This window comes from Ptychodera flava, chromosome 17, assembly GCF_041260155.1.
Source record: "Ptychodera flava strain L36383 chromosome 17, AS_Pfla_20210202, whole genome shotgun sequence".
NCBI classification, from domain to species: Eukaryota; Metazoa; Hemichordata; class Enteropneusta; family Ptychoderidae; genus Ptychodera; species Ptychodera flava.
The window spans coordinates 38,555,140-38,581,335 of record NC_091944.1 but is presented as its reverse complement, the minus strand read 5'-3'; the positions used below and the strand labels follow the sequence as shown (position 1 = coordinate 38,581,335).

Here is a 26,196-nt window from a genome sequence, read left to right as displayed (position 1 = left end):
TAAGTATCACAAAATCAAATGTTCACATAATCAATTCTGTTAATTTGGATCAAGCTGTATAAGCCAATGCTACATGTGAGCAAGTTCGAGGTTAGACGGCACACTTCAGAGAAACTCCCTCCCACAATGCATTTCACCGGTCGCCATTTTGGGTGAAGTTTGCTGTGTGGACTAATCTGACTATTTGAGTAGCCTACCTCCTCACCATTCATACAGAAAAAGTTGCCCTACTCTTGAGCGCTACACCAACAACCGAGTAAATGTTGTAGGAGTATCAATAGGATCTTGGTTACCTCCATTCTTCCAAACTGTTTCCCAAGGTATGTTTAACAATGTGCATTCTCGTTCAACATCCGGCAACGAGAAATGATGTTCAGAACAACATATGCATATGGGCGGGGACGATTTTCTGTAACTCGTGTGACTGTGTAGTGTGACATACTCAGTCCAGACATTGAGCCTAAACGATCGCGCTGTTGATGATTTGTAAACGATTTTTGTCAAGGGGTTGAACGGACCAACTTTTTCCCTAACATCTCTATTTTGTCAACACCCGATAGGTCATTCAACAATCAGACAATACAAATTGTATACTAATTCAACGGTTTTACTTTTAGTAACGATAATAATTCGGAGCCCATCCTCAGTGCTACAATTCCATTAACACGAGTCACTATGAGTACATCCTCCATATAGCAAATGAATAAACTCTTGGTCGTAGACGTAACGGTGGCCATATCCCCCTAGTTCAATTGGTTTCTAGACGTTTCGACACCAAGTCTTTTCGGACCAAGACGTTTCGGCCTCCCGATTTCAGGCCCCAAGTCGTTTCGACACCGCGACCCAAGACGTTTCGGCACTGCTCAGGGCTATCTGAGGGAACTAGTGCTGGAGCGTGATGTTGCACATCCAAACACTAAAAAAGTAGTGTCAAATAACATTCATGTACATCATGCTTCACTTTGTGAGAACATAGTAAGACTAAGAGACCGTAAGAAAAAAAACTTCATATCATTTTCAAATCTGTGACACAAGTTTATCGATAGCAATAGCCGCCGACACGGCAAATGTTTGAAAGCGGTGCCAAAACAGCATGGCAAATGTCATACAAATGCACAGAAAAGTACTGGTCAGAACACAAAGGTCACTCTTACGAATGTGACTGGTCAGTCAATTACTAAATAGTTTGAAAACAAATCGAAACAGGGATGCCGAAACGTCTTGGGTTGCCGAAATGACTTTGGGCTGGAAATTGCGAGGCCGAAACGACTTTGGCCGAAACGACCAGTTACCGTTCAATTTTGATACTGGACTTATTGGTAGCAATAAGTGACAGATGCTGAGGACACTGTATATTTAAAAGAGAACGAATAGGCTATCTATTGTTATTATTAGTCCCCACGGACACCGTCCGGGGGGGGGGGGACTCATAGGTTTTGGTCATGTCCATGTGTCTGTCCGTCTGTGCGTGTATAAAATGTTTGTCACATTGTTTTTAGAATTCAAATTACAAGTAGGAAAGTCAATTTGGAAAGCGTTTTTGATCTTAAAGGGAAGACAATATTAATATCAGCCATTTCAAAATATCCTTTATTTGTAAATATCTGAAATGAAAAGTATCTTGACATTACAAGTAAGCATAGAGTAAAACAATGTAAATTTTATGTCAACATGTTGATGTAAAGGGAAACATTGAAGAGTGCAATACTGTATGACTAACACTATATAAGTGAATCAAATATACATGTTGTAAACATAATTTTTTTGACAATTTCATCTTTTCTATAAAGCTTGTTTCAAATATTTACGTCATTTATTCAGGATCATTTTTCAGAAAAGTTAATGCCATAATTAATGGAGTTCAGAGGAATAAAGAGTATTGTCTCTAACTGACATTTGTAACCTCCATAAATGTAATAATCTCCATAAATGTAATATCAACCACAATTGTAATAAAATCAACCACAAATGTAATAAAACAGTCAACCATCAATGTAACAATCCGGAACCACAAATGTAATAAACAAATTAACCATAAATGTAATAAAACTCAACCATAAATGTAATAAACTTGAATTTGTATATATGATCATTTGTTTATCAATGCACTAAGTAAATAATGGACTTCAATAAGACTAGTATAACGTTATTGCATACTTTCCTGAAACTAGGCCTAGGTCTCCTTTCCGAAATACAGAATAGACTACACTGAGAGCATTATCAGAAAACGGCGAAGTACCGATCAAACTGTTAGATAAAGGAAGCAGAACAGCAATTCAAGACACTAACGATGACATAATAAGTAAGCGTCGAAATAGCTCAGTGGTACCACACAAAGTTTACAACAGACGACTCTGAACAAATAACAGAAATATAGAACCTTATAACAGAAAGTTACGACACAAAACATGTTGGCTAGACATAGTACCCTGAACATAGTAGAACAAAATTAGCATCCCATTGAAGGAACAAACTTCAAGTGGGAAAACATAGGAATACAGACAATCCATCAATTCTTCCACGAAATTTATCCACAGAAGATGAATTTGAGGTGACTGATGAAGAAAGTATGGTGAATTTTCGAAAAACAGCGTTAAAGGATCGTAGTCTTATACAGTCTCTCCACTCTGGAGTAGAGACTGCACTGACATGTAGATTACAGCTGTGTCTCGCCTTGGCAAATCAGTTCTATACACAAAACAGCGAACCGTAAAATACACTTTCAAAATACACAAAACACACTACACGCAAACAATTAAGATATGAACAATGTGTGGAGTTGCTTTCATTAAATAAATATATAAACATTTAGGGGCTAATTCTGCAATTGCGATGACAAAATAGATTTGTTATATTTATGGTTGACAAGTGTTACAATTATGGGTAATTTTTTTATTATATTTATGGTTACCATTTATTACAATTGTGGTTGGTGTTTTTATTACATTTATGGTTGATTTTTGTTACATTTATGGGCGATATTACATTTATGGGTGCATTTTATTACAATTATTGTTGGTGTTACATTTATGGAGATTATTGCATTTGTGGAGGTTACAACATTAATCAAAATACTAATGACAGAGGTGAACATTTGGTATTAAAGACCCTTGTGCTTTTGTTATCGGACCGTTTTTCAAAATCAAACAAATGTCAAATACCTCATTTTATTTGTATAGCATGATCCTGTGACACATTCATGTGGGGTCAAAGGTGAACCAATGAGTCATAACATTGGGTGTTGCATACATAGTGATGTTATGCTGTTAAAAATAGCAACAATTTACAAGCTATCAAGTTACATTGGCAAACGCCCATTTCAGCCGTTCTGAAGACCACACACCGGATACAGGCTTCTGTACCTTTCTCTGGTTGTATGCAGTTCTTGTATTATGGGGAGAAGACATCTCTGTATGTTATTATACCGGTACTCTTTTTAGATTCAAAATCTTCCTGCTTAGTTTTGAATTCTTTGAATTTTTATTAGATCATTTATTTTTATGTGTTCCCAAGCTTGTTTCATAGGAACTTCACAAGTTTATTGCATATTGTGTATTATGTTACACTCCATACATGTATAAGGGGTATACCAGTGTATGCAGAGTTACTATATAACAAATATAATTGTACCTTTCTTTGAACCATAAATGCATGTCTCTTCCTAGCCATTCCTCAATGAAAAATTCTATTGGAGTTGTACATCACCAAAGCTTCTAGTCCCTTATGGCTAACCACTGACAGAACTTTCTGTGACTCTGCAATATGTGCTGTTTATGTTTCATTCAAGAAGCATAAAAGACTAAGAACAAAATACTTAGAAAAGATAAGTTAATTTCGGCATAAAAAATAATAGAGAATTTCAAAAAGATTGCTGAAAATCCCTGCATTCTCTCTTCTGCCTGTAAAGAAGAGAAGTATTCATCATCCTGAAGACAGAAATTGAATAAGAAATGAAATTTTGACAATGTGGATATGATATTAAGATAAGCCATTTCTATCAGTGGTTATCTATAGCTTTAATATGATCTGAAATCTTCATTCTCAATTTCATGTAGTACACTCTATCTCTCTCTCTTACTGTGTATTCTGTTAACAATAGGATATACAGGGTCCAGTAAGTAACTAGTTCTATCTTCACTCCTTGTCCTCACATAGTCATGTTCAACAATCATGTAAATGCACTTTTTTTCCTTCTTTTGATATTTTTTATAGCTACTTTATTTCTTTTGGTCACATTTATTGCCATTCTTGTCAAAGCTGTTTCTCTGTTAAGATGGGTGATTGTTACATGAATGAGATATTACACAAATCATGTTTACTGTAGGAATCAAAAGTCAGATCATTGACATATAGATGTATTTCATTTCATTCACCATAGTATTGGAGACAAAACAGGCTTTGATCCCAGGTCTAACAGCTACTGAAATTGTGACTGTTATTTGTATCATGTCAGCTATGGAATGCCAAGCAACTACATGTACACATTTCCTGTAGTTACCAGATCCAATGAAATGATCCATTTGAAATTTGTAGATAAAACACACATGGCTCAAAGTAAATATGAAAGGAAAATAAAGTTGTGACTTCTGCAGTCTTGAACATATTGTGGCCTTTAAGCAGTTATGCATAACGATGCAAATAAAGGTTGAATTAATGTTTATTTCTGACAGTTTTCACAATACAATATATAATTCATTGTCTTTTTCCGTTTTATTTATTGAAATTTTGTGCTGCTTTGATCATATATTTATTTATGATATATTTATTTTGTAGATGTGTTTTAGTGCAATGGCCAGTGGCTGAAACTTTTTGATGATTTTTTTCAGTAGATTTGTTTTTTACTTTCAACTACAGCTTCTTGTTCTACTCCCCAAAGCAAATTGAAATACACAGTATTTAGCTTGTCAACTAAGCTGGTACATGTGTAAACTGTGTTGTTTTTGTTGAAATATGAATCGTGGTCTGTTGTAGAATTCAAATGTAAACAATAACATTGCATTTTACAATACAGAGACTGTGTTGACAAGCTAAATAACTGGTGTTTCAAAGTACTTTTAGGAATAGAACAAGAAACTTTTGTTGATATGTAACCAAAAATAGTGAAAAAAATCATGGTAAGTTAAAGTACCGGTCCTTTCAGGCAGCATTATTTCATTTGAGAGCATATAATTACTCCATTTGGTGAACATGTTCTGGTGATGCAGAAAATGAATAGTTGAATATCAACCATTGTTTTCTAAGTGTGTATTTCCAAGTCACTGAAAATCAAATGTTAAGGAAGTGCCAAGGTGCATTTCCTATTAATTTACTTCCTTGTCTTTTTCTTGGTTTGTACTAGAAAATTCTGAATTTGGTTGTCTTTTCGTAGGTACACAGCAAAAAGCAAGATAATTCAATCGTACCTTTACTTATAGTAGATCTGACTCCAAATTTGTAGTTGCTAATATCATATTAAGTAATTTTCCAGATATTAAGCATTCTCTACATCACCAAGTAATCCCATTGCCATTGTATCAGTAAAATTGAAATAGTCTCTTCTTTGTCACATGTTCTAAATGTCAGTGGTTTGTGTTTGATTTGAAAAATTTTGTGACTTATGTGAAACCATCATTGTTGATTGCTCAGCAAATTTTTATTTATGCAATAAACTCTTGATAGAAGAATAATAATACGGTAATATTAATGTACAAATGAAAGAGAACAAACAGTGTTCTTTGGAATGTTTCAAAGATAATAGGTGCCCCAAAATGTGTAATTTTTATTAAAGATCATGAAAACTGTTCACTCTTGCTATTGTTATTACATTTATGTTGTTTACAATGAAGAGAACTAGTGTACAAATGTAGTTGACATTTGACACCTAACTTCATGATTTGATGTTGATTTGACAGTGTCAGGTTGTTTACCGTGGTTCCGTGGTAGTTCTAACACAAACACCATGTCAAAGCCAAAGACACAGCAGCTACCGCTGCATAAAGTCATCATGGTAGGCAGTGGTGGAGTTGGAAAATCTGCCCTGACATTGCAGTTCATGTATGATGAGGTAAGCAGCTACTTCTGTAACTTGGAATGTGTATCAAATTAACAAAGATTTATCCTCTGTCAGCACACATGTCACTGGAGTGTGACCATTTTGAGGAAGAGATCATCTAGCAGTCCCTTTATGAGCAACCAGATCAGTACTCAAAATAACCACTGTAAATAAACTAACTTCTGCTTTCCAAGTAGATTTTAAGTTACACAAATTCAGGACAAGGACATCTAATGATGTTTCATACTCTTTGCTCTGTAGGATTTATACTTTTTGCAAAGATATTTGTGGCAAATATGTGTAAGATAAGATAGCTTGAAACATAACAATTACCTGCATGAAATTTTACAACCTTGTTTACAAAACCTTTCTGGCAAAATTTTTCTTGATGGAACTCTCTTTATGTATGCTTTTTATACATGAATATTTCAGTATATATAGTAAAAATTGGCGAGCTTCATGTACTGCAATTTTTATATACATATTTAACAGAGTTTCCGTTAACGCAATATTCTGCATATTTCACGTAAAATTACTCTGAAGTACGCAAAGTAAATGGATGTCTGCATAATCCATTACGCATTGAAAAACAAAGCAGTCTCCGTAACAAAGACATGAGCACACGTGGTTTCCCTCCATTGTGTAGATTATCAAGGACTGAAAATCAGTGTTCACTGATAAAAATGTTCAGTTTTTGCAATATTTTGTCCTACATCCTGCCAATTATGTAGCGTCAATTGTTTCCTGCAAGGCTGTACCAATAGACATGTAACGTGTTCAATAGTTCGTCGTTATTTCAAAAGTTTTTTCCCTTTTGCGCCAAATGTGTAGTTTAATGGCCCTTTTCCTGCCAAGTCGGTGAAAATCCGCTTGAAATTCGGGTGTAGCTAGAATCTGAGCAGCCACGGCCGTTATCCTGCCAAGGCGGTGGAAATCGGGCTACTTTTTGGTACCCCCTTTCCTGCCTAGTCGACGGAACTACGTGTAGCAAACCCTTGCTCGCGCTAGGGGTCGTTCGAGGACAGGTTTTGGGCGAGGAACGGCGTTTGCTCTCGAAATGGGTTCACAGAGAGTCCAACGACAGGGAAAGGTGCGGAAGCTACCCAGCCAGTCCCCCACCCCGTTGGGGGACTGTTTTTTTTTGGGGGGGACGAGTAGCGTACTTGGCAGGTTAGCACGGTGACGTATTCTAGCGGAGTTTGGGTTAACTTGGCTCTGAGGCACTACATAGATTGCGGCCGAAATTGACCGTCTCGGCAACGCTAATCTGTAAGGCAACCGCCTAAGACCGCCTCAGCTGGCGGTGCAATTTTTTCCAATGGTGCAAGACGAAAATCACGGACTTAAGTCCTGATTGACGGGAAGTGCGGACGGATTGACGGACTCGGCTTGATTAGTCCCTGACATGGAACTGATCCGAACGGACTTGAGCGACATTTGTGAAGGGTAACCACCGCTTTTAACCGACTTGTTACCTTCTCGAAAAGACTACCCACTCAGATGTCGGACGTTGTCGGCTGCACTTGGCTCTAGACGTTCAAGCCGTGCAACGAAACACACCACCTCAGCCTTGCCATTCACGAACATGGCCTCAAAATTTGATACCATTGTTCACCGACTTGGCGGCTGCGGTTAGGTGCGTGAACCGTTGTTCACCGACTTGTTACGCCTATGTTGTCCCTGTGAAGTTCGGCTAACGGCCGAGTCTAACGGGAGTTGGCAGACCTGTGTTTGGTTTATACCGTAGTATGACCGACTCAGGTAGAGGTACCTGTCGGTATATTCCGAGTTTTACGCACTCGGGCGTCAATGACGGGTCGTCATCACCGCTGATGACGTAGACGTGCTGGCCACGTTATTTGAAGGAGCCATGTTTGCCCAACGGACGAGGCCGAGACAGCTGTTGACAATTTGGCATCCTTCATCTTTGACCGCCTTAGTTGGGTAAGCCGCTCGGCAGGCGACGGTTATGACCTAAACAAGCCGCTGAAGCACTGTTCGTTGCCGTACAAGAACGAGACGGCCAGTCCATTACTGCTTAATGGGCGATCTGTCGGGTTGGCTTGTCACCGACTTGGATGACAATACGCCCTGCGCAGGCGTACTTAGAAGGGACATGAGGTTAAAGATACGGGTTTCCCACCCGTACTAAACATGGGCTTGGGCCAACGTCCTTGGGTGGCAGGTGCGCATGCCACGTACCCAGCTGGACGGAATGTCAAGTTGAGATGCTAATGACATTGACTATGTTATGCTAAGTGCTCGAGGAATTTGCATCGCAAATGAGTATTATTAGCATATCAAATGGTGCGGACAGGCAATTTACATGACGGGTAGGAATGTCAGCGCCGGTTGGTGGACTGATTGCCGTAGGTCCATTATAATAACAGGTGGCTGCATATATAAACACCCCTGCGTCCAATCATGTCCAGGGCTTTGTTTTCCTGTGGCTTTAAAAGGGTGGGACCTGCTAGTCTGTCGACACTGTTCCAGACATGAGCTTGACGGACCGCAAAAGTTTTCTGAAGGCGAGCAGACGACTGAAGCTCAAAGATGCAGAGTCTCCGGGCGGTAGTGGTAGCGATCGTTGTGATGTCCCTAGTAAACGTTCTAAGAAGTCGGGCAAGAAACGCTCCCGTAAGGCGAAGCTATCTCCGGCTGAAAAACCAGTGGTAAGCGTAAACGTAAGACTGATCGTTCTGCCGATGAGGATGATGACGGGTCACCGGTTGCCAGTGGTTCTCACCTGGCTGCTCCGGGAGAGACTACTTCACCTGCAGAGACTACATCTGCTCTTGTGGGAGATACTTCACCTGCACAGACTACGTCTGCTGCTGCTAGTGAGACAGTGAGTAACGAGACGGCTGATGCCATTGGTTCTCCCCCGGCTGCTCCGGGAGAGACACCACCTGTTGCGTGCACCATGAGCCCTCATCCTGCGTCAGGAGAGGTTCCTGTGCCCAGTGCGAAAGAGCTTGAGTCCTCGTCATCAGCAGAGGCTGCCCAGCCCGCTCCTGCCATAGTTTCGTGTGCTGCGATGTCCCCGCCGAAAAAGATAGTGCGGAGGGTTCGTTATCAGGATAGCCCACCTGATTTTGAGTCAGATATGATCCTTGATGCCGCTACGGGCGAGTTCAGGCCCAGACGCCCAGACGACGGTGATATCACCGCTGAGTCCGACTCGGAGGTTGACGAGGATGCGGCAGAGGACGATGACTTTTATGACAGGCAGTATGTAGGTGAGGCAAGCTCTGACGACGATGATGACGTTGCTGCTGTGTTGGCGGAGGACGACACCCCTCCTGTCTGGCGTATGTCGGAAACTACCGATGCTAATATATTTGAGGAGACCGATTTTGACCATGAGAGAGGACCGACTTTCACCTTGCCCAGCCACTCCCGTGAGATCGATTACTTTTTTAAGTTTATTCCAGCTACACTGATCAGATTGGCCAAGGACGAGACTAATAAATACGCCAAATTCCACCAGCGATATATCGCTAGGAAAATAGATAAATACTGGCGTAACGCTGACTACCGAGAGGTGCAGGCGTTCATTGGCGTCTTAGTCTGTATGGGTATTGACCGTAAATCATCAGTGGAGGATTATTGGTCTAGCGATCCCTTTCTGAGAAACCAGGGTATTTCTACTGTGATTACCCGCAGTCGCTTTCAGCAGCTTATGCGATACTTTCATCTGGCAGACCCAGAGAACGATCCACGTCGTGATCCTGATGAGGCACGCCGCTGACGTCGGTGTCAGGAGGATCCCTTTATAAAATCAATCCATGGATGGAGCCCATAGTTGACAGGTGCGTAAATAATTATAAGATGGGTAGAGAGATCTCCATCGACGAGGGCATGGTGCGATTTAAGGGCCGTTCTAATATTATGCAGAGATTACCGCATAAGCCTGATCGAGACGGTTTCAAGATATGGCAGCTGGTGCGACTCCAGCACTGCATACATGCATCCAGCACTGCATACATTGCTAACTTTGCACCGTACCTAGGTGTGAAATTTCGGGATCGGACTGATGGGAGACGGCAGGAGCGAGGTGTGGTGAAAGAATTACGATGGAGCTGGTCCAGCCATTCTGTGGATATAATCACAGCCTATTCTGTGATAGCCTGTTTAGCACGGTCGTTACTGCTAGAGAGCTGATGGAGACCGGGATCTACATGGTCGGGAGTTTTAACCGCCGTAATTGTCGCACCATGCCCCTCAATTAATTCCGCCGGGTAAGAGGAAGCGCCTTCCCTCTGTCTGTTGGGGATATGAAAGCCACGACCAGAACGGACTCTCGTCTTAACATCACTGCTTATCAGGATAGTAACGCTCAGGTGCTGATCTTGAATACGGTCTATCCACCCTTGGAGTGCGTGCCAGTGGGGGAGGGAGACGAGCAGCGACAAGTGCCTCTGTCGCTGTATAATTATCGCCGGTACATGGGAGGCGTCGACCGAGCCAACCAGAAGCGCAAGTACTTTCACACTGGGCACAAGAACCACAGATGGTGGACATATCTGGCATGTTACCTGATTGATGTTGCCCTGGTAAATGCATATATGCTTCAAGCATGTACACCCTGATAGTAAGCTGACCCATAAGATGTTTCATCTGCGTGTCGGGAAACAACTCATTGGCGGTTATTGTGGGCGATCGCAGCCCAGTGTGAGAGAGGTCGAGGCCACCGTTTCTCTTGCCTCGTACATCAATCCACAAAATCAGCCGATGCACGTTGTCAGCCGTTTGGAGGGGCGGCAGAAATGCTGTAAAGTATGCAGCAGAGAGGGTAAGACCACTGCGAGCGGACGACTGTCTGAGACGTCCAAAGGATGTAGTCTGTGCGGGGTTCATCTTCACGAGGGCGAGTGTTTTGCGGCTTTTCATCATCGCATGATGCTACGAGGTAAGAGGAGCGTTGGCGTGCAGACCTCTACTCACACAGCCCCGACGACACCCATCAGCAAGAGAACCCGACGTAAATAACGGACAGGGGACAGCTTCGCCTAACAGTGGCTTGACTGTATTCTTAACACGGACCATGATCACATTTTGAGCACGGTTGTGCCGTTTGTTTGTGCTTTACGATCCCGCTGATTGTAAATTGAAACACGGATTATTTTGTACAATCCCCCCGATTGTAATCTTTGTAACACGGACCATGCACTCGGACGTCGAGACAGACTCTGAGATTTATTATTCGGCATAATGTAAATTATTCCCGAATAAAATACTATCTATGGATCGCATATTTTCGTTTGTTTTGTTTAGACGGATTATTTTGTACAATTCCCCCTATTATAATTTTTGAAACACGGATCTGCCACCCCGATTGTAATTTTTGAAACACGGACCATGCACTCGGACGTCGAGACAGACTCCGAGATTTATTGTTCGGCGTAATGTAAATTATTCCCGAATAAAATACTATCTATGATCGCATATTTTCGTTTGTTTTGTTTTTACCCCCACTTTCGTTTTTGGCAGATCCGTAAGGACGCTATAGTAATGGATGAACGTGCGTTGTATCACGTGGCAGGGGCACAGCCCAACGGAGGCTGTGCTCGTGCGACGTAGACGTTGTACCAACCATCTGTCGTTTGGGTTAGTGCACAGAGCAGTTGCACTGTCCAGAGTTAAGGTGGTACAAAACTGCACCTTAGTAACAACTGCACAACTAACCTGTTAGGAAACGGTAACACTAACGAGCTAAGTGTGCACTGAACTGGCCAAACTACGTACACGCCTTCCTTCAATGGCGAAGCTATGTCGTTGACACTACGTCAAAGCAGACTGCACTGTGCGACTCTTCCAAGTCGTTCAAAGTACGTGGCCAAGTGACACAACCCAGGGGAAACAGGACAGGTTTGAGGGTGCTGCCACACCCATAGCACTAACCCCTGGGTCTTCTACTAACCCACGAGCGAGGTGATGTTTCCCCGGTGTGGCCGTGCGTGCCGGCGAACGAGCTTTACTTCCGCAAAAGTAAGCTAGAAAAGGGCATAAAAGTGCACGTCCCCCGGGGCAAACAACGCCCGTGACCTCGTCATTTTCTGGACACAACCTCATCAGCGGTTGCCCCTCTATACGGGCATGCAAAAATTTTTGAAGTCTAACACGTATATGGTCGGTAATCGTACCCCGAAAATGCGGTATTTTCCCGCCAAATGCCTGGCAGGAAAGCGTGCAGGAGAGCCTATCTTCTGTAGACACGGAAAAGGGGGCCAGTTTTGACCGACTTGGCAGGATAACGGACAGGGGCGCTCGGCAGGAAAAGGGTTAATGGCCGGTGTGCACGCTTTTTTACAAAGATTATCATGAACTCTTTCCAAATATTGCAAAGTTGGCCATAATTGCAGCCGTGATTCCAGTCTCACCTGTCCAATGTGAACATGGATTCAGTACCCCAAAACAGGATTTAAACATCGAAAGGTAGTAGTCTGATTGAAGATGTCACAAATGATCTGATGGTGATAACCATGGAAGGCCCAAAACTTTGTGAATTTGACTTCAGAGTAGCGATGTTAAAGTTCAGGCAGCCAATACATCGTTGGAAGTAGAAGTCTAAATAATTAGTAAGAAATGAAGACCGTCGTCAGAGAATAGAACAGAAGAGTATTAAAGATTGTAAAACTCGTCAAAGAAAAAACATTGTCACCGCTGTTATTTATTGAACACTTTATTCATTGACTTTTGAACTAGTTTTTGAGATCCCATATACAGCTATTTTATAGGTACTTACGTGTACTTGTACACATTTTTGATACACTTTACGCAAATAAAAATCTATTTGTGTACAGCCTTATGCAGGTTTGAAAATCCTAACGGAAGCTCTGTTTTAATAGAGAATTTTGAAATGAAGTTGATGAGGGCCCTTATCCCAGGAAGACCAGATGGAAATAATTTCAGTATTCACAGTCAGATGTATAGTTTTCTCCTGATTGATATAATTGATAAAAGTTTTCATGATGTCATTTACCGTCAGTGAAATATTTATAATAATATCAGTAAGAATTTTAGAATCTTTCTTCCCTATCATAACCATATTATCTACTGATTCTTGTACACATTTCAGTTTGTTGAAGACTATGAACCAACCAAAGCAGACAGTTACCGCAAGAAAGTGTTACTTGATGGAGAGGAAGTACAAATAGATATACTTGATACAGCTGGCCAGGAAGATTATGCAGCAATTCGGGATAACTATTTCAGATCAGGAGAAGGTTTCCTTTGTGTATTCTCAATAACAGAACAAGAATCATTTCAAGCCACATCAGAATTTAGGTAAGTTATCCAAAGTTGTCATGCACTACGTAAAAGTTACAAGTAGTAGTTTCTATTGATTTTTTCCTCCATTTTTAAAACTAATCATTAAATTTTGAATGGAAACTTTCCTACAGTACATGCTTTGTAATCAGTTGCTGTCCTAGAGAAAGATTCACTTTTGTGTTGGTCCTCCACAGAGATTGCTGAGCACAGACATAGGAGTGAATCTTTCAGTTTAGTCTTAATCCAAGTACCACAGCTTAATGCTACCCTTACAGTGGGTGTGTTAAACAAACAAATAAACAAACAGACAAATGTGAGTATCAAATCACTATAGTAGTATATGAAGGAAATATTTAGTAAATATTCCTATTTTCTGTCAATATGCGCTGCAAGGTGAAATACAGATCAGTTGTGAAACTCTGTTTTTGCAAGGTTTTATCCAGTCACAATGACATATTTCGTAATTTATTTTAGCAAATGATTTTTGAGAACTTTTTATATTATTATCATGATTTTCACTTACTTGTCTTATCAAGAGTAAATAAACACAGTATTTTTTACCAACTTGACCTGATAATGATGACATATGTCGCAATAACTTGTGTAACAGTGATCTTCTAAATCTCATGATTGTTTTACTGATTTTGAAAATTACTTGACCTGTAAAGTGTCAAAATGACATCAAAAATAGGTCCAATAATCAGTATCACAGGGTTTGCTCTGGCTACTCAAGCTGATTAGCCTTTCTGGCTGATACAGTGTGAACATAAGTAGTCAGATGTTTTTGAGGGACGGGGTCAAGGGTCACATATTAGAGGGTCAAAGGTCATAATTAAACACACAGAGTCATGATAACAAAACATTTTCAAAGCCAGCCACTTTCTCATTATTATGTATCCTCAGGCTCAGTGCTGCTTACTTCAATAAAATGAATACTACAAATCAAAACTTTCAATCATTTTCAAAAATTGACCAGCAAATTATAAAGGACAGAAAAATCACAGAAAAAATTAACATTTTCAAGATCTTCATGAACTGGCAGGCCATGATCACATTGATACTGATTGCAACTCTGGCTACAAGGGAGTAAAACTCAGTGACGATTTCCAAGCTTAACTGACACAGTATTTTATATTGCTGATTCAAATCAAACTGATTAAACAATCCCTCGATTCAGAAGTGACATTGTGGTATATGACGCAAAATTATTCCAAAATACTCAAAAAATTGATGTCTTCGTAATTTAATACTTGTGACAATCAGTGTTCTGCCGAGGCCGAGGCTGCGGCCTTGCGCCATTGCCGCAAAAATAAAATTGAAGACCCCAAAAAAATCAATCATCGGGTCCGCAAGGCGCAGCGCGCAATCAGTCCCACTAAACTTTCGGTAAGAAATTACACTTATTTACGTGCTATACGCGAAAGGCCAAACGCAGAAGTAGACATTCCACGCTGCTCATGCGTGCATGCTACTCGAGCGCCCGTGAGAACATGAGACTTTTTGCTTCCATAGCAACCTTCAGTGATTTTTTATTTGCATAATCGTGAACTAGGTTTTCATTGGCTAGATTCGAGTCAGCCAGTCAGCGTCTCTGTTAAATTCAATGCCTCACACTGCTCTCTGGAAAGAAAAATGGCTTCCATGAATAAATCAAAACGCCGAGGCAGAACAATTCTTAGTTTCTTTGGACCAATTCCGCCCCTAAAAAGGCAAATCCAACAACCGGACGAGTGAAGACAATACGACCCCACTGATGCAAAAGCTTGGCAGAACACTGGACAATGGCTACTCGACCCGCACTGCACTGCATGGCTGGCCTGAACATGGAAATAAAACACGTGCACCTGCTTGCAAGTGGAAAGGTTCATTCACGGTAATACCACAAAACAAAAGTGACTTTGATTCATTTATATTGCAAACCACTGTCCCTCTATGATAAGGCCACAACTTTCCAAGCAAAATTGTATCTACACATCACAAAGCGTTATGCCAATCATTAATTACCTGCAAGTTCTGGACGGACAAGGTTCCACTTCTAGACAGGCAGGAAATTCTCACGTAAACACAATACAGTTACATGTATTGTTATGGTTGATGTCATTGGAGTATACTGTTTATGCCCGGGTGACGATCTTAGAGTCTGCCGAGTGGCATTCCTGTGGTCCCATTGGATTTTGACCACAGTCTGCTTATTTGTCTAGCCTTGGAATACACTTAGTTTGTAGTGAAAGAGTCCTTTCTGTGAACATGAAGTCTTTATACTGCTAAGGAACGTACATCCTGGCATGGAACCTGCACATGGCCGCAGCATTGCAGGGCACGGCAGATCAACATCTGAGAAACGTTGATGCTGAAGACCCCCAGCTTAAAGTTTTTAGGTAACAGAGCATGCGCCACAAAGAAAAATTTAACCCCCAACTTCTGTGGAAAAGACTATCTGCAACTCACTTTAGCTGTACGGACTCCCCGGTAACTTTATGCAAACGTACCCATTTTGACACATTTTACGCAAATGAAAACCCACTTGCGTACAAAATTTATGTCAAAAAAATTACCGCAATGCAACAAAACATTGGAGATCCATGGACATAAAACTGTAGAAGTGAGACTGTCTATGGTAGAACTTAGTGATCAAAGGTACAAATTTCGAGTTGCCAGTCTGGCGAGTGCTTTGACCGTCTGAATCGCCAATGAGTCAATCAATTCGCCATTTTGCCATCTGGCGAGCGGTAGCGTGAACACTGTATCATTCAATTAATGAACTCAGTCTCAGGCTGTAAGTGCAATACAAACTAACAGTAAATTGAATTTCAGTTCTTGAGATTGGATTTGAGTGGCTCATTCATACTGGACTGACACATTGTATTCCTTTTATCTTGTCACAGGGAACAGATCCTGAGGGTGAAAAATGTAGACAAAAACGATAGGATACCATTCCTGTTAGTGGGTAATAAATCTGATCTAGATGAGAGAAGGCAAGTTAGTCAAGAAGAAGCCCAGTCTAAAGCAGCTGATTGGAATGTAGCGTATGTTGAAACATCAGCCAAAACCAGAGCCAATGTCGATAAGGTGAGTTACAAACATTGGACAAATATTGTGTCATGGGGTTTAAATATGAATTGGTTAGTAAAGCCTTGACTGAGACATCCATTTTATGATTTGTATAGGTCTCGGGTAGAGAAGGAGTTAGGGTTGTACTTGTAATGCTGAAATTTACACTCTCTGTCAGTGACATTTGACATCTACTTCACTGTTTGTTTATACTGTGTATGCAAACGCAGTAGTGCTGATTCTTTTACCGTAGTAGTTAAGTCTCAGTTGTAACAACAAAGCTCTCCATTTCACGATCGCTTGGATGATAAAAAATCTTATGTGGCAGTTTAACTTGTTGGATGATAGCTTTTAGATTTGATGTTTTTGCCATATTGTGTTTGAGGCATACTGTAAAGTATGTCTATGCATGTAACAGGTAGTTGTACTCGCTATATCATGGTAGATATAACAGTAAAGGAATGATGTATGCTATTGATCATATTGTCAAATACTACACTGAAAGGACCATGACCACAGAAGTATTAGCCAATTCAAACACAGATGACAACTAAATTATTGGTAGTTTTTCAGACATCACTGAGCAGGACAAGATTTTGAAGTTGTTCTGCAAAACATGATTACTGGAAAGAGTAATCAAACTGAAAAGGTGTAGCTGATTATCTGTTGTTTTCAAATAAGACGTCTATTAGCTCCGCTGTCAGCGACGCGGAGCTTATCAAAGAGGTTGATTTTCCGTCGTCGTCTGTCGTCCGTCGTCGTCTGTCGTCCGTCAACAATTGCCTACTCCTCTGAAACCGCAAGTCCAATTGCTTTGAAATTTTATATGCAGTTCACTTGGGGTAACCTCACTTAAGTTTTTCAAATTGTGGTGAAATTTGCATATTTGTATTTTTGGGGCATTTTTTGGTGTTTTTGGTAAAAAAATCTTTTTCTCTGAAACCGCTTGTCCGATTGCTTTGAAATTTAATATGCAGTTTACTTAGGGTGACTTCTGTCAGATTTGTTCAAATCGTGGTGAAATTTGCATATTTGTATTTTCAAGGCAATTTTTGTCATTTTTGGTAAAAAAATCTTTGAAAATCTTCTTCGTCAAAACTACTCATCTGATAGCTTTGATATTTGGTACATATGTCCCTAGGGATGATCTATTTCAGATTTGTTCAAATTGTGCAGAAATGTACAAATTTGCATTTTTAAGGAAATTTTTGCCATTTTTGTTCAAAAAATGTATTTTTCCAAAAGTAGTGGTCTGATAGCTTTGGAATTCAGTATAAAGGTTCCTACAGATCAACTTAATGATATTTATTGAAATTATGATGAAATCTGCAATTTTGTATTTTTGGGGCAATTTTTGCCATTTTTGGTCAAAAAGTGTGTATTTCCAAAACTACTTATCTGATAGCTTTTCAATTTGGTATACAGGTTTCTACAGATCACCTCAATACTATTTATTGAAATTATGATGAAATCTGCAATTTTGTATTTTTTGGGCAATTGTTTCTATTTTTGGTCAAAAAAATGTGTTTCTCAAAAAGTACTGGTCTGATAGCTTTGAAATGTGGTATACAGGTTTCTAAAGGTGAACTATGTAATATATATTGAATTTCTGATGAAATCTGTAATTCTATATTTTTGGGGCAATTTTTGCCATTTTTGGTCAAAAAATATGTATTTCCAAAACTACTCATCTGATAGCTTTGAAATTTGGCGCACAGCTTCCTACAGATGAAATAAATGATATTTAGGAAATTATGATGAAATCTGCAATTTTGTAATTTTTGGGCAATTTTTTCCATTTTTGGTCAAAAAATGTGTTTCTCAAAAACTTACTGGTCTGATAGCTTTGAAATTTGGTTTACAGGTTTCTACAGATGAGCTAAGTAATATGTATTGAATTTCTGATGAAATCTGTAATTTAGTATTTTTGGGGCAATTTTTGCCAATTTTGGTCAAAAAATGTGTATTTCCAAAACTACTCATCTGATATCTTTGAAATTTCGTATACAGGTTTCTGTAGATGAACTAAATGATATTTGTTGAAATTATGATGAAATCTTCAATTTTGAATTTTTGGGGCAATTTTTACTCACATTTGGTATACCAATGTGAGGTTATCATATAAGTTGAATTGATTTGCATGTCTGTATATTTGTGGGTATGTGCGGATGTATGTCGGTCACACACAAAGGCTCCCATACTGCCAAAGCTACCGTCTCAGTATTTGGTGTACAGGTAGATGTAGGGGTTGAGATGTGAATTTGTTCAAATGAACACATCAGTGTCAAAAATGTGCAAATGAGGTAAGAAAAAGGGAAATCCTGCAAATGTGATGGCATGTCAAGTAAAGACAGGCTATTCCACTGACTTGAGTCATTTCCTGTCATTGTTTATGAACTGTTACATATAACAGACCTGCTGAAACCATAGACAGAAGAGGGGAGGAAGACCATCAGTAGAGGGGAGGAAGACCGTCTATGGTCAAACTAAGAGGGCGCTAGCTGCCTTTCTGCTATGCATGTTGCTAAAGTTGACATCCAGTACCTAAAGTTTCAGACCTTAATTACTTTTGTCATTCTTGTTTTTCTGGTTTAAATATTCTTGTTGTTTTTCTGGTTGTACTGTGCAGAAATCATTGTCATAACATCAACGTAGAATTTTCCTGCACTGAACAGATAGAAACAACATTTATTGTTGATCTTTGGTACCCATACTGGTATATACCAATTTTGATCAAATGTGAGTGACACCGTATAATTGCGATATTTTTTCCAATTTGCGTCGAAAAATGTGTTTCTCAAAAAGTACTGGTCTTACAGCTTTGAAATTTGGTATGCAGGTATAGATGAACTAAATGTGATCTTTTGAAATCACGATGATATCTGCAATTTTTATTTTTTGGGGCAAATTTTGCCACTTTTGGTAAGAAAATCTTATTCTCAGAAAACTACTCATCAGATAGCTTTGGTTGACATGTTCTTAGGGATGATCTAATATGATATATTCAAAGTAAGATGAAATCTTCTATCATGTATTTTTGCAGCTATTATAGCCACTTTTTTCTGGCCACTGCATTGAGCTATCAAAGATTTCCACCTTCTTCATCAACATGTGTCAAAAATAGTTATTCTCTACATAAACACAGCGGAGCTATATCGGCCGCTAGGTCGCTTGTTAGTGTCCGGGGGACTTATAGGTTTGGTCATGCTTGAGAGTGCGTGCGTCCGTCTGTCCGTTCAAGCAGGTATCTCAGAGATACCTGGAGCAATTTCATTCAAACTTAGTACAAGGATTACTTCATATGTCATACATATGCACGTCGATTTGTTTTGTGATACGATCTAATATGGCCGCCATGCGGCCATTTTATGATGATTTTTTCTTGTACAGAGCCATAACTCAAACATGTTTCAACCGATTTTATTCAAAATTGGTACAAGGACATTGACCTATGTCATACATAAGCACGTCCATTTGTTTTGTGATACGATCCAATATGGCTGCCGTGCCGCCATTTTGTGACAATTTTTTCATGTACGGAGCCATAACTCAGGCATATCTCAACCGATTTTATTCAAAGTTGGTACAAGGACATTAACCTATGTCATACATATGCACGTCAATTTGCTTCATGGCATGTAGCATTATCATGTCAATTACTGAAGTTTCGTCATTAGGCTGATATGTCAAGATATACTGCATCGAATTTCATTAAACTTGGTGCAGATGTTAAGCTCACATTTCTTTAACAGTAAAAAAGACATTTATCAGTGTCATTTTAATGAATTTGTAATTGCATATGTAATGAACTTTCCTAACTGGAGTGATATCTCCACAAATACTGCATCAAATGTGATGAAACTTGATACAGATGTTGATCTCATAGTGTTGTAAATATTGCATCAAACTTTATGAAATATGGTACCGGTGATAATCTGTTAGTGTTAGGATAGTATGCAAAAATGTTTGGCAACATCCTGTCGATTAATGCCTAATTGACTCATTTAATGACCTTTTGTAATTAGGATGGCGGCCTACATTGGTTTTATGTTTTCACCATCATGGAACTCATTCTCAGCCATTAAGCCCCATTTGTATCTCAGTATTTTTAAACACAGACATAATTAATGAAGAGGACTCTATCCTCTCTGAGGACTTGTAATTAAAGTGAAGTACTACAATTACGTCAAAATTAAGTTGTGGTGTCATTTTCTTGAAACTTTGCACAAATATTCTTGGAAGTTGTGCAAGTGCAAAAATAAAATAAAAAATGGGGGTCACCGCGCTCGTTTCCATGGAAACGGACGTTAAAATGGCGTCGCTAGAAATAAATAAAAATGATATAATTCACTTAAACTAAAGAAAGCAATTATAAAAAGCTTAGCAAATGAGTTAATTTTAATAAATTCCAAGACTTAAGATCCATATCTATCGAATGTATAGTTTTCATGATGTTTGTAAAGAAATTTTTACATAAGTATCGATTACAAAATGACGATATCGAAATTATATCACTACATAATTTTCGAACTTTCTTCCTGTCGCTTTGAATGGTGTCATTTTGACCAAACTTGGCGAATAAAGTCCTGACATAATACCATTTAGTTTACACTTTAATAAAAGGGTGTCACCACGCTACTTTTTACAATATCTCCAGGTGAATGGGTAATATGCGCCATGTAAATGGGAGAGAAATGTGAATTTTTCGCTCATGTTGAATAAAAACCAGCTTCCTAGGGGTCAAAATATGACAAGGTTATAGGTCACATGTATTTCTAAGAGACTGGGTCAAAAAATTGGGTAAAAGCGCAATTTCAACAATGACAGGTGATGTTAAATACATGCGCCACAAAGTAACCCATTTGCGACAGGCTGGAGTTAAATCTGCGCAGAAACGTTCTAAAGCGTGTGCGCGTCCGAATTCGTCGCCCTTTACCTTAAAGTACCTGTTAACAAGTGGGTACAGTGTCATCAACGATGACTTGTTCATATTGTATTAAGTTCATCATGTTCATCTAGTGAAGTCTGTGATAGTCATGCCGAATTTGGTTGTAAAACTCACTTGAAACAGAAGTGGAAAGTCAGCGGAATCAGCTCAATGTTATCAAATTCTTTGCAAACTTGAATAATGGCCAAAGTCTGAGTAATACATGGCTGTCCCAGAGATAAAGGTACTTCAAAGGTACATTGCAGTGCATCATTCCATGACATGTTTTAGAATGTGACAGTCTCTAACTTCATTTATTGCTCTGATGTTTGGTTATTGTATGCATGGTTCACAGTTTATGATGATGATGATTATAATGATGATTATAATGATGATGATTGATGGTAGAAATTCATTGCATACAATGCATTGTTTATCAACTTATCAATCAAGAGACTTGTTATCCTGTATGTGACGTAATTGATATGGTGTAATTCTTACTTTCCAGGTCTTCTTTGATCTGATGAGAGAAATCCGAGATAGGAAAGCACAAGATGGACAAAAACAGAACAAAAATAAAGGCAAAAAGAAGAGTAAAAGTAGCAAGAAAAAATGTGTTATCCTATAAGATCGTAAGGAAGACTTTCCAAAGACATTTTGCAAATTTAAAGAATGAATTTTAAGTGAGCATGTATACTTTCTATTCTTTGTCTAAGTTCACATTGGGTTTCAATGATTCTAACAAAGTAAGAAGTGGTGCTTCTTTCAGTCTGTACCTTCATTGCTTACTTTGACCTTACTTTGACCCCACCACAAAACTATTTTCAGATCCTGTTATTTTGTTGTAGTGTTTTATTATGTCAATAGGAAGTGACCATCTCATGAAACTTAGAGGTAGATGTTTTGCAACTTTCAAATCTTGAAACTTGAGAAGAAATTTTTCACTTTCAAAGATTTCACTTGCTTGTGAGATAAAAGTATAGAATATGATAAAGCTATGAGAAATACTTTGTAATTTTTATTCTGAAATAAGATAAATTATTAATTTTTTCTTAGCCAGTGTAATTTGAATATGTCATGAAACTGTGTTTATTCAGATATCTTCTGAATCAAATGGCAACTGTCATATTTTGTACATGTTGTTGTATTATTGAGTTGATGTAGTCAGTGAGTCATTCCTATGTACACAGCTGTGATTCTTCAAGTGCACCAGTAAGTGTGGCATAGATAGCTATGAATTTGGTATCTGTGGTAATACTGTAACAATATAACATTGGACGTGATTGTAGGATGTTTCAGTTGAAGTTTTTGTAATACAGTGGCCAATAATTGACATGATTAATGTAAATAACCCATTTCAACTCAAAATATGTCTTGTCTCTGAAAATGTTAGTTGAGTTCAGCCAAACAGTGAAAGTCAGAGTGAATATTGGGCAGAGTGACATGTGTCTAAATGAGGTTTGAAGTGAAGCTAGAAAGCTTGCATGTAGATTTCCAAGATAAACAAGATACATGTACCTACACATGTATCCTTGTACACTGGTGTGAAATTCGCAGGAAATATACTACTCTTTGTTTCATGTAGTCTGAAGGATATAAATAGAAAAATATTCATCTTCAGGGCTCATGGAAAAATAAGGGTTCAAAAGAAGAACTGGACTCAAGACCTTAACAAGGTTTGATTTTCTAGAGCATGTCTGACAGATACAAGGATAGTGTTTTGTATTCATTTTCTCAGCTGTCAAATGATGAACACTCAAAAATCATTTGACATGATAGGATTGACTACCTTGTAAACACTACTCCCATTTGAAAATGTTACAAAAATTGACAAAGAGATCAGGATGCTGTTTCTAAGAATGGGAGATACTTTCACATGAAAACATTTCATCTCTTGTACAGCACATACTAAGTATTAAAAATCATCTGTTGATGTCATTGTTAGATGTTCCATAGTATTGGGATAATGAATATCAAAAATCATTGTAGAATAAAAAGTCAGAAACTTTGTTTTGAAGTTTATCAAGTGCTGTCAGTACAGATATACATGTAGACTTGGTTTCATGAAAAGTATTATTTCCAGTGGCTGGTATCTTTTTATTTCATTCAATATTGGAAACTGATAGCTGCACCTACAGCTGGTACGCAAATCTACAATACCTTTGAGTATGCATGTGGATATTGTCATTCTGAGCACACTATTGCATTTTGGCATACATTTTATGATCAAAGATATCAATTCATGTAAGGTAATGATTTTTGTGCCTTCTTTTTCAGATGAACTTGTTTGTACATTAGTGACGAAACAGTGAGACATAAATTTTGAAATCAGATCTGTTCTAATCCATATAGTGGTCTTTGTCTAGATTTTCATTTTCAATGGTCGTTTGTCCCTTAAGAAGTGACTTTAAATTTTTACATGTATTGAGCTTTACTGCAACATTTTTGCAATGTGAAGCACTGCTAGATAGCAGTATAGTGACAGTGGTAATATTGATTAGAATTAGAATTGTCGTCATAGCTGCACCAATACTGACTCTGATTTGCAGCAAAGCACACTGAGTGATGTATTCCAACAAAGCATTCTACATGGAGTGATAGTCTATGTCATTTTGCAGATGACTGAGTATACCTTTGTGTTAATATGGTCAGTTTTTGTTGATACAGAAGAGTAGACCCGCTTGTAAGTTTTTTCTGTATTTCACCGCAATGTGTAATTTTATAGTAATTATTCAATGACAAATCTGGCAAGTGTGTAGGAACTTTTCAAAGAATGTTGATAAGATGAATTGAGGAGAGAGGTACACATCAAATGTGCCCACTTGTGCATTATAAATGTATTTTTAGTGACTTTTAATACTCAGTGTGGTTTCAAGTCTTTACAAATCAATTTTGATAGAAAAATGTACTTATTTTGTTTTTCAAAGAAGTCAAGCAAATCAAAAGCTGTGATTTATGTGATAAGAATGTATGATATAGAAGCATTGCTAAAAACCTGTTACATTTCAATGTAGAGTAACTTGCAATTTTAAGAGTAAATATGTCAGTCTCTTCCCTGTCATCCCGGAAAATCAAATAAAAATCATAGTAGTATTTGTTTCGTAATATTGCCAAAATATCACTGAGGTTGCACTCATTAGTTTTGCAGTATTCATCATTTCTGATACTGTCAATTACATTCTGGATATTTTCTTTTTCATGAAGGTTCATTGATTGTCTTTCATTTGTTGTATTATTTATTTTATTTTTTTGAAAGATAAATCTTAGAGTTGTGGACAAAGTTCTAAGTGTTATTCTGTATGTTTCTTGATGCAGATATTTACAACCTGGTACTGATGACTGGCCAAGCTATGTGGGTCTTGTAATTGTGGTTCTTCAAACTCTGTATATTTAATTTGTCGTGGCTAAGTCAAATTGGTGTAAATCTTTCTGCCTGTTCTTATACTAAGCAAGTGAGTCTGGATTGATGTTGACAAATCTACCAATTTTTTCAAACATTTCATAACAACAGACTGATTAATCCTATCACTAAATTACTATTTTGAATAGTGTTGTCCAGTAGAGTTTAAATTTGTACTTTGTGTTTATCAGTCAGTTAAAATATGAAAGCTCCATTTTTCTTTCCAAATGTAAAATTCAGTTTTTATTCTACTCCTAAATCATGTCAAAATTCCAAGTATTTAACAGTGTAAGTCAATGTGCCCCCTAACTCATAACCTTTCTGAACACAGAATCAATTAGGAATTTCTGGTAGTTCCTTGTGTTAATCTTACCATCAGAACATTTAAAATATAAATTTTTCATGCATCAAGAAGTATTTTCTTGAATCAAAGGCTTTCCACTGTACTTTGAAAGTTACACTGCACTGTCACCAACAAAATCTTTTTGTTTCCGTTTTCCAATATTACTATGGACACTACACTGGAGTTTTAGTCAACACTAGAAATTCATTGGTTGTCAATGACATATTTTGCACAATGTACTGTGTTTACAAGGGGAATACTTTATATTTAGACACAAGATACCGTTACTCTAGATACAAGAAGAAAGCATACAAATTTCATCAAACAAAAATAATGAAAATGTCCAAAGTTACATTCATGTACACATGTAAACCAGCATTCTATGGTTTCAATTCTTCACATAGACCGCACCATTATACTGTGTTACAAATTCCTATAATCCTGGTACATTCTATGGTTTGATGTTACCTACATACAGATAATTGGAGTAGAACAGTTCTGTCTGATGTATCAGTTTGTAATATTGTTGCTTTCAAGATCACCAAAATTCTCAAATCATGCAAATTGTTAATAGTGCCATTTAACAAAAGCTGTAGCTTGAGTTCAAGACATTAAAATGTATTGAAATTACAAAGAAGTACATCAAAGTGCTGTTCAGTTGTTAACATTACTGGTATGTTATATATATGTTTTATGTTAACTGTCTCAGAATGGTATTTAACTTACTGAAAATGGAGTCGTTAAAATTTTGGCGCGGCATAGTTTCACATTTATAGCTGATCATTCATGAGAACATTTTGAAAGATCAATACCTTTTCTTGCACCATACTTTCTACATTTTCTGTGTACATATGGTACCACATGGGTTGTAAGTAGACACTGATGGTTATAATTGATGTCACAAGAAAGAGATTGACATTCAGACAGTAACTCTGTGAATGTCATAAACTTGATATACTTGATATGTATTTATAAATGCTGTACAATCACTCTTGTATAACTTCCACTTTGTAAGTGACCAGCGAAGTATTTCCCAGCCTTACTTCTACATGCACATCACTGTCCTACATAACTCTGGAGCTCTCTGGCAACTGACATAAGACATGCTCCTAATATCGTGAGTTTATCAAATTGCATTTTCCTTTTTTGAAAAAACTTTATTTTACATA

General features: G+C 38.3%; 1 protein-coding gene across 3 annotated transcripts; it reads left to right on the top strand.

Moving 5' to 3' along the window:
- Positions 1–116: 116 nt before the first annotated feature.
- On the top strand, positions 117–24,564 carry LOC139116290 (ras-related protein O-RAL-like). Of its 3 annotated transcripts, XM_070678907.1 has the most exons (6): positions 177–320; positions 4,100–4,114; positions 5,892–6,043; positions 13,113–13,321; positions 16,192–16,375; positions 21,793–24,564. In XM_070678907.1, coding segments are annotated over exons 2-6 (666 nt in total). In that variant the 5' UTR covers positions 177–320; positions 4,100–4,113; the 3' UTR covers positions 21,913–24,564. The 3 variants fall into 3 exon arrangements, with proteins under 3 accessions (XP_070535007.1, XP_070535008.1, XP_070535006.1); XM_070678906.1 differs by lacking the exon at positions 4,100–4,114 and having other exon boundaries at positions 117–320; XM_070678905.1 differs by lacking the exons at positions 177–320; positions 4,100–4,114 and adding an exon at positions 3,249–3,411.
- Positions 24,565–26,196: the final 1,632 nt, after the last annotated feature.

Bases quoted from the DNA above. Each gene is read 5' to 3' on its own strand.
- LOC139116290 (XM_070678905.1), top strand. The intron at 6,044-13,112 runs GTAAGCAGCTAC...TACACATTTCAG, and splicing joins TGCAGTTCATGTATGATGAG to TTTGTTGAAGACTATGAACC. The intron at 16,376-21,792 runs GTGAGTTACAAA...CTTACTTTCCAG, and splicing joins CCAGAGCCAATGTCGATAAG to GTCTTCTTTGATCTGATGAG.